General features: G+C 38.8%; 1 protein-coding gene across 2 annotated transcripts; it reads right to left on the minus strand.

The window, feature by feature from the left end:
• Nucleotides 1–420: 420 nt before the first annotated feature.
• armc1 (armadillo repeat containing 1) lies at nucleotides 421–9,491 on the minus strand. 2 transcript variants are annotated; one of them, XM_032551568.1, is made up of 7 exons: nucleotides 9,408–9,491; nucleotides 7,886–8,097; nucleotides 7,229–7,320; nucleotides 5,965–6,157; nucleotides 5,386–5,502; nucleotides 5,187–5,261; nucleotides 421–3,297 (listed from the first exon to the last, which is right to left on the minus strand). In XM_032551568.1, exons 2-7 carry the CDS (start codon nucleotides 8,045–8,047, stop codon nucleotides 3,106–3,108), a joined length of 831 nt encoding a protein of 276 aa, XP_032407459.1. In that variant the 5' UTR covers nucleotides 8,048–8,097; nucleotides 9,408–9,491; the 3' UTR covers nucleotides 421–3,105. The 2 variants fall into 2 exon arrangements, with proteins under 2 accessions (XP_032407459.1, XP_032407458.1); XM_032551567.1 differs by having other exon boundaries at nucleotides 9,194–9,484.
• Between the last annotated feature and the right edge of the window lie 522 nt (nucleotides 9,492–10,013).

A 10,013-nucleotide genomic window follows, 5' to 3' on the forward strand; every position in this document is an offset into this window, starting at 1 on the left:
GTCCAGAGGGGTCAGAATTGAAACTAAACAAACATCCAGATGATGCAGAAACTGAGTAAAGGCCTTCTCCACAGCTTGGCACAGGATTTCATTGGAGCCTCAGCATCAGCAGCATCAGTGGCTCCAGGGCTTCCAGCTGGACTTGGCGCCTACCTCTGCCTGCTTACCAGCACCTCGGCTGTGTGGTGTGTGTGTGTTGGGTGTAGGGGGAGTGGTAGGCAGGCCACAGGATTGCCCCAAGGCACCGCGATTATGCACCAGCAAAGAAAACAGGATTTTCTTTCCTCCCTCTCTCTGCGTGGGGAACGTTCGCCACCCTCTGCAGTCTGATTTGAGACGTAGAGGACGACTGGGTGGCAGCGATGTGAGGTCAAAGTATGCCAAACAAACAAAACAAATGATCAACAGAGACAACAGAAATTAAAAGCCGGCACCGTTTCTCTTATTTCAATGTTTATCATCGTTCGCATTAACAGTGTACAGGAATCTACAGCTTTTAAAATCTGCACAGGTTATATTACATCTGCCAAGTTTGTACACAAGAGGTTACATTTTCGAGGATTTTGTCAGAGGCTCTTTCTCGATATTACCGCCGAGGCAAATGACAAACAAACAAACAAAAAAAACGAAATCTGAACAGGTTTCAAGTATTTTCTTTGCAAAATGAGCTGAAATACTAAAAACAAACATGCAACAAAGATTAACTGCAACGTGGGCAAATAAAGAAGAGAGTAATACTGCTGACATATGCACGTCCCGCTGACGTTAGTCTGCAAGGTGTTGTTGACCTATGATGACATTAAACAGAAAAAAAATTATTGCTTTTCAAAACATGGCCACCACCAGTTTTGCTTTTCTCTGCCGTTTTCTCAGTTTGAACCCAACCAAACGTGACGTCTCCGTACCATGAAAGACGGAAAGTGGCCCGGTCAGCACTGGATGTAATAACTGTTAATGACTCAAGTCAGAATAATTAAACCTGAGGTGAAATTCAGGAGATTAAAAAGAAACACCAGCTGCTATGAGCTCTTGTTGTAATTTGTGACCTATAAAAAAAGCCAGAATTATTCAAAGTAAAAGTAAAATACCAAAAAAAAAAAAAAAAGTTCCTTCACGTCAGGGAATGAGGCACCATTTATAAAATATACATCTCCTCCACAGCGTTTGTGTGAGTCCTTCGAATGTGAGAGTTTGCTCCAACATGATCGCTGCTTTAAGGACACTGCTGGCTGGCTAAGCTGTCATGACAATACTGCGAAAAAATGGCCGAGGAATTCTAGGAAACACGGGGAAATATTTACCAAGCAGGCGGCTCCATCATGCAGAGCTGTGGTGTTACTGACAGATCACAGCCCAGGTTGATGTGAAGGGCGAGGCTGAGAGCAGAGGTAGCATCATCAATGAAGGACCGTAACAGAGGAGCTCACCTTAGAGAGGTTACCTGCATAAGGTTACCTTGGATGGATTTAAATTTTCTAAAGCAATCAAACACATTAAAAGGGTGTAATAAGCGCCATCTAAATACTTGAAAAATCATCCAAAAGTTTAATTATTTCAATAATTCAATTTAAAAAGTGAAATACATTGTATAGTGTCTGGATTCGTCACACCTCATTTTGATGACTACAGCTATAGATATACAGTACAGACCAAAAGTTTGGACACACCTTCTCATTGAATTCAATGAGAAAGTGTGTCCAAACTTTTGGTCTGTACTGTATATATATATCTATATATCTATATCTATATATTGACATATATAGATATAGATATATACATTTATTTCTTCTGTGGGATGTTGATTTTTGTGAAAAAAAATCCTGTAAAGCACAAAGTTTCTAACCCTTCTTCTACAGAGAGCATGTTAATGGAAAGTTGAGAGGAAGGAAGACGTTGCAGGGATAACCACAGTCTGGAGGGTATTGTAAAATAAAGCCCATTTCTTAGATTTGAATATTTACAAGGTCTGAACTGAAGTGGAGTCAGAACTTTACACAGAGACGTATCCAGGACTTGAGCTACGACTGACTGTCAGTGAAGTCATGTGCTGGTGTTGGTCCTCTGTGTTTCATGAAGTCCAAAGTCAGCACAGACATCTACCAGAAATATTACAGCAGTTCATGCTTCCACTGCTACGTTGTGTAACGTTAATTTAATTTTAAAGCAGAACTTTCATGCTGTAATTCACACAAGAACGAGCCATGACCAAACTGAGAGGCTGACATTTCCGTTTTAAAAGCATTTTTTAAAATTAGTCTATTGTAATATTATATTTTTCCACAGAACTGAATTTTGTGTTTTCATTACTTGTAAGCCAGAGTCATCAAAGCCAACAGAAATAAACTTTTGAAATAGAGCCATGTGAAACGAAGCTTCACTTTTTAAACTGAATTACTTCATTAAATTAACTCACAGATGACATTTGGATGTATCTGGATGCCCTGCACTAATCAGCCAAAACACTCATAAGCTGTGATTTAAAAATCACAATTCAGTCCAACGCACGGGAGCCGGCGGCTGAATGAGTAGCGGTTTCTGCTGGTGTCTACTTTTTTCTGTGAACTAACAGCGTTTGCTCAGAGCTCTCAAATCATTTGAGTAAAGTATCAATAAATAATTACAACTAACTCTCAAAAACCGCACAAATTATTTGTGGACGTAGGCAACGGGCGAGATTGGCACGTAGCATGCTGAAAAGAACAAACAAAACGTGACTGAAAATGTAACAAATTTAAAGGATAAAGAATCTAATGAGAAAATATTGGAATAGATGGAAGGAAATGAAGAGCTGAACTCATGCACAGAAAGAAATGAAACAGAACCTCCCATTTATCTACTAGTTCAACATAGCATTACTCATTTCCAGGAAGCTATTTGGTTCTGCTGGATATAGAGTCCTTTGGCTATGTCCTCTAGATATCTGTAGTTAGTTTATAGTTGTGAACAAACAGCCTTGTTGTGGGATTTGTAGCCTAATATTTGCACATGTTAAAGTTATTGCATGTTCCAACTGGCAGTCCAGCACATGTGCTGTTGAGAGGGGAACCTAAAACTAGTGACGCAGGGTGAAAACCGACACTATGCTGAGTGAGACGCGGGAAGCTGTCACCAGTAGAACGAACGTGTCAGGAAGTTGGCGGCCGTGCTGAGCCAGCCCAGGCCGTCTGTGACCGACCCCACCCGGGTGACGGCCTTGTCCTGCTCCTGCGATGGACTCTCGTCCTCAGGTAGGTAGTCTGGGATGTCTGTGTTCTCCTCCACCAGCACCGACGCGTCCTCCTGGAATGGTAACATCAGCTGCAACAAAGACAGAGAGCGAAACGCACAGAGAGTGATTTGTTTACAATAATTAATGCAATTTATCTAAAAATAATAAAGTAGACAGTTGATAGCTTAATAGGGTCACAGTGAAGCCAAGAATCCTCAACTGTATTTACCATACATGACTGAGGTTTGACTGACCCCTGCTGGCCACATGATGCATTGTTACAAATGTTCCCTCTGTGTGTGTTTAAACTGCAGGAACCAGCGCCAAATCAGTTTACCAGAACATTATGTTATCACTTACAATTTTAATATCATTGTGGACAATATGAATACCATAAAGGACTAATTGTAATACCGTTTGTTCCCTATTATACTGGATGGATAGAGTCTAATTGCAGTAGATAAGGAATTAATCAATTATCCATCCATCCATCCTACATTACATTAGATTAATCAATTAATCAGGTGAAAAGTTAAAATGAGCTAATAATTTCCATTCTGATGATCAATATTTTTTTGAAGTACAATTTTGTTTACAAAAACATCTATTGATTTTATTCATGGTTTCGGTTATGTGTAGTTTTTATTTCCTTTATATTGATTGCTTTTGGCTGTTGTGTTTTAGTTTGGGTATTTAAAATATCTTCCAGTTCTGCTGTTAAATGTTCTGTACAAAATTAAAAATTATTAGCCTTAGGGAGGGAGAACTTGCATTGTTATACCATTATCAATATATTTCTTGAAAATGGTTTCAAAGCCACACTACTGGCTAACTCAATAATTTCTGGGACAATTTATCATCCAGAAACATTTGTTAGATGCCCACCAGTGACACTAAGTCAAAAGCGAGGTGGAAGTCCATAAGTGATAATATTTTCCAGTAATAAAGCCATCTCATGATTTTCATGAAGCAAAAAATATCATGGTGGAGATCTACCCCAGAAAACAGCCCTGCTATTGATATAATAGTATTTATTCTTATGTATTTCGCTAGAACATTTTCTACTTAGGGAATCATTTTCCCAAAACCCATTTTTAACCCTGATCCACAGTTTTGTTCCTTTCCGCTGTGAAGTGTAAAATCAAGATGTTTATGTAAACAGAAAACTTCTCATATTGATGCTGCACACAACAGAAACCTCCTGAACGCAATTAAAAACTGTTTTTGCAGTTCGTGGAAATACGATTCCTGTGGTGGAAAAGAAACTCAAGTGTGAAGGTTTTATTGTTGAGAGTGTGCAAAACATTTCCTAATGGATGAATGTTCGCAGAATTGTTTCTACCCAAAGTCTAATATTTTCTACAGTCGAGATATTCTGTTTAAATAATATCTTTTTTTGTTGGCAAACAAATTTTAAACTGTGTCACTGATGTTAAATACCACAGAGCTGCGCCTCACACTCATAAACCCTCACTTGGGAGTGCCGATAATCCCAGTTAATTTAAAATCAATTGTTTACTTTAGAGTGACTTCCCTTTGTTTTTAAACTGCAATCGCTATAAAACAAATAAAACCATCCCAGATTAATTTTTATTTGTCTAATTTCACTGTTATGTCTCATCCTGAACTCTGATGTGATCACTGATCACTGAGTGTGAAGCAGCAATCCTTCCACTCTCCACTGTTTTGTGGTACAAATGCACACAACCATTGCAAAAAAAAAAAAAAAAAAAAACATAATGACACATTCAGATTTAATCTAATTCCCATAAAACACAACAAGCTCACAGTCTGAGGAAGAGATGTGACAAATCATGTCAGCATGAATAAGTTTGAATCAACACCAGTAAACTACATCTCCTGTCCACACATACACACCACATCTGACACACTCACCTATCATCTGACTTCCTCTGTGGGGGGGTAACTTTATGTAAAGCAGTTTTAGTAAACAGTGCAACTTCCCAGCTGTCCTTACCTCTCCGCCGTCCTCTGTCTTCACCACCTGCTGAGCCTTCATTACTTTGGTGGAGTTAATTGCTGTTCCCAATGCCTGACAGAAGACATTCAACGTCATAAAATGAATCTATCCAATGATATTACGCAGAGAATCAGTTTTTTTCCCCCCACATAAATTGAGGGTAAACTTGAGTTGTTATCCATTTCAAAGAGAATACCTCAGCTTTAAGGTCAGAACGGATACGGACAACGCATCGCTTCACGGCCATCTGGAAGGTGAAACTGATGACTCCTCGTATCTTTAGCAAAGCCTCCTCACACAGGCTCCTTCGAGTCTGATGAGAGAAAAGATGCAGATAAAGAGAAGAGTTCACATCCCGAAGGCATACAAAACAATAATTGTGTTTGCATGAAATGTTAAATGTGGAAACAGCTTTCAAATGCTGCACAAACATTGAGCATGTAGTTTTGAGCCTCTGCAGAGTTGTGTGTTAGTGCAGCCCACCGGAGGCCGTCTGTCTGCGGTAATGTAATCTGGCTCGATGCAAGCTTCCTGCTGAGCAACACTCAGGTTCAGTCTCAGCATCCTGCTGTTCAATGGCTGACATTTACAACCTGTGCCCTTAACCTTCTTATAAGCCGCGGAGACGCACCTAAGATGATGTGGCATATCTGTGATTATGACAGCAGCAAACATGTTGATCTGAAGGGGATATTTGCACATCAACCGACACCAGGGGTGTGTGTCAATGTGACAGGGGCAGGGTAAAGTCCTGACGCGTCGTGTGAACACTTACAGAGTCATCCAGTCCGTCGATGTGCAAAACTACAGTTTTGGCCCTCTTGTTGTTGGAGCCGAGGAAGAAGTGGGCTTTACGGCGGCAGGACGCAGCGGCTGCCTCGGCCTGCTCAGCCTCTTCTTTACCAGCTGACTGCAGAATCTCGTATATCTCAGACGCCAGCAGTTTGGTCTCCCCGGGGGATGTGCTCCTTCAAGGTCAGAGAGAACAAAAGAAAAACAATTAGAAACGCAGTCGTGTGAAAATGAAGTGAAATGATCGGTGTCGATCAACTGAATGGAGGTGTGGATCTATAAATATCAGTCAGGCTAAAAGTTTTTGTTTTTTTTTACAAAAATAATAATAGAGAAATACAGTCACAGTAACCTGAGGACAAAGTCTTAATATCACCAAAATAAAGTTGTAATATTAGGAAAATGAATTTTATGAGATCTCCAACATGAAAAATAAGAAATTAATTATCCTCTTGAAAATGTTTTTTTCTGCTTACATTATGACTATTCACTTGTAATGAAACAAACGTTCTTGTTGCCAGGTCCCAACACTCCATCATGCAACTCACAGAAGGGATGATTGAAATTAAAGCCACATTTTGAAAATAATTCTTGTCGTTTGTAATTTAATTTTTAGAAAATAAAGTGAGAAAGAAAAAAGTCAATTAAAATTGGAAATTGGATCTGGTATAAAAAAAAAATTGAGATTTTATTTTAAACCCATAATACCCAGCCCTAGTTTTTTTTTTAACAAATCCAGATTACAGCATTCAACAAGGCATCAAAAATTGTAAGGAAAACATTTTATTAAGTTATTTGGAATTTTGCTGAAGTTGTCCTTCATACATCCCATTAAATCCTGACTGAATAAAGGGACTGTCACCACAGACCCTTAAATAAAGCTGTTATGTCTTTCACCTCAACAGACTACACTTCCATTTAACAACAAACGACTGGCCATCATTTGTATTGTTTTATTTTCATTGGTTTGTTTAGGATTTAAATGTAAAAATAATTAAATTCATCTCCACGTCAGTTAAGAGTGAGAAACACGTATGGTGACTGTGTGCGCAAGCAGCATTTTACATTACTGCCACTCTACAGTAATTCAGCTTTAATAACACTCTGCCTGAGATGACAAGTAAAAACCAACATTGTGTCCAGAAATATTGCAGAAACTGTCCAAGCAAAAGAAAAAAAAACTAAGGTTTATAAAACAAAGTGCACCATAAGCATGCATTTCTGACATGCTGCAGACAGAGACTTACTTCTGCATGACATTCTGCAAGCTCAGCATCATGCCCAGCTCGCCCTTCAGCTTCTCCCTGTTGGCCCGACATTCTGCCAGGTAGCGCACAGCCTGCAAGGGAGAGGGCAGCTTTTATCTGTCTGCTGTTAAACGTCACAGAGAAGCGTTTTAAAAGAGGCACCCACGGTCAGCTGCACATACATTACCAAAACTCTGACTTTGTGTTCGTAATTAATAGGTCTCTTACATCAAACCACCTAAATGCGTAGCAGCAGTAACATGTGGTGCCGCACAAAAGTGTTTCAGTGAATTAAAATATGAGGATGAGACGAAGCCTGGGCTGTATTTGCATCACAAAAAACGAGGCAAAAACGAGGCTGTTTTTTGTGCCAGAAATAACCTTACAGCTGCAATTAAAATCTGCTTCAATGCAGTAAAGGGGGGAAGGAACAAAAAAAAAAAACACAAATTTAAACCACTCATTCAGCAACTGAATGAATACTCTCTATTAATACCAGAGAGAAACTCACATATTTCAGAAACCGCTAGAAAACATAGTTAGGACACATTTTGTTTAACACCATTTATGTTGCTATTTTATTCATATAAATCTGAACAATCTCCGTCTTTGCATAATGGTAAAAAAAAAGCTTTATAGGTTTAAGGTAATGCTTACCAACAGTGCAGAGTAGACAACCTGTGGGTTAGGATGGTCGAAAAAAAGGATGAGCCCCGGCAGGCAACCCTGGTCCTCAACTATGGCTCTTCGATTCAGGGGGTCCGCGGCGAGATCTCTCAGCTGGTTTACCACAGTCAGTGCATCCACCTCCGCACTCATGGTGCCTCCGGCTTTGATGGCACGTGCATCAAACCAACCTGTTCTCTTTACTGGAAAAAGAAAAATGGGATAAAATTTGGAATTGACTTCCTGAAATTACGGTGAATGAAAAATCATATTTTTCTTGTGCCAATTATGTTATGAATCGTCAAAGCTGAAGTCTTAAAAACAGTCAGATGACTTTAGCAAAGTTAAAAAGGCCTATTATATGCAAAAAAAAGTAATATTAGAAACCCCATAGTAGAAGTTTTTTTAACAATTATATAATTTTACGACAAAATTCAGCTCGGGTGTATCAATTTTCCACTAATTATTCACATATTTCTACAACTTAGTTGAATTAAAACGGTGGTAACTTGAACATGCCTTGGAATGCAACAAACTTGTTTTTATTAAGGTCACAGTGATTATTAGAGCACAAACCAAACACTGAACTTAAAGGAAGTATCTGTGAACCTTTAAGGGCCACTTACAAAAAAGCATAAAACAGATGAAGGATTAGAACTAAGGGTAACAAAAGCATGTGGTTTCCATTATTTGTAAAAAGTTTGGAATCATTTCTACATCTGGATAAAGAGTAAGAGGACTGAAACCAAATACACGTCACTTATAGAAATATGCCAAAGAAGAATTTAGATTGTGAATGAAATAAATAAAAATATATTGCATAAAAATAAACCTGTATGTAATTTATATGATCAAATATACACAAACACCAAGCTAATAAAGGTCATAATTCTTGCTTTATTCTACATGACATGCAATATACTATAATAATTCAATATTAGCTATACATGTTGTGTTATACTTTCGTATTAAATTCAATTACACATTGAATTAGAGTTAACAACCACCTAAAATATGTCAATATACTTAGCTTGTTGCTTAAAACCTACAGACAGGTGTCTGATAGGATTTCTGTGAGCCCTAATCGTTGTGATATTACACCAGCTGACAGGACATAGATTGATTTTATTGACACACTAAAAAAACCCGCAGCTGTCATATGCAACAAAATATATTTTTGTATGTGGTTGGAAGAATATTTCAAAAATAAAACCGTCCACGACAGCACATTAAGGCTTACGTATTAAAGGGTTTGTAACAATGAAAGTAAAGGCTCGTTTTTTTTGTCCCCAGGCTCACCTTAAATCACGCCCTGTTGTACACAGCCGATTCAGCAGCGGCTAGGCTAAGCTAACTATCCGTACTCCAAAGCTAGCTTTATGTCAGTTGGTCATGAAAGTCCCAAGCCAAATCCGGATCAACTCAGCCACTACGAATACAAAATTGACACCTGAACCGATAGCTATGTTACGAAACTACCTAAAGTAAATAGTAACAAAAACAATTTCACCACCCCTTGGCCTGTGTCCCCTTTCTTCCCCTGCGCTTCTTTTGCTAGCAGCTGTGCACAGTGTTTGGGTTTTGAAGCACACCGACAGGGTGCAGCTGTTTTGTTATCAAGGGCATTCCAGTGCCACCGACGGGATGTCAGTATTAAGTGTCATTTTTCAACCGGGATGTGCGGGAATATAAAACAAACGTCGAAAACTTCCCTGAAATCTGATTGGACGGGGAAACCTGATCGCCTCTACAGTGTAGACGTACATGCCGTACGATACGTCATAGCGTTAGCCATATTGTGAGTGGCATTTTTACTTTAGGAAAAAGTTTTGCTAATATTTTATGTGAGTGATTTTTATATTTAGTCGCTTCTATATATAAAATAAAGCTGGAGATGTTCCATGGATCCAAACTTGTACGGCTGACCCGAACGGAATATATACCTTTGAACCAAGGCCAGAAAGTGATTGGTTTATAACCAAATGACGAAGAGATAGGATCATACTTCTGCTTTGTACTTTCCACTTACTATTACTTACCTCCAAATGTTAAACAGGTGAGCCCCACAAACTACACAGTCACAAAGTTTAAGCTAAAGAACCTAATGCCATACAAAATA

The sequence above is a fragment of the Xiphophorus hellerii genome, chromosome 21 (genome assembly GCF_003331165.1).
Source record: "Xiphophorus hellerii strain 12219 chromosome 21, Xiphophorus_hellerii-4.1, whole genome shotgun sequence".
Lineage (NCBI taxonomy): Eukaryota > Metazoa > Chordata > Actinopteri > Cyprinodontiformes > Poeciliidae > Xiphophorus > Xiphophorus hellerii.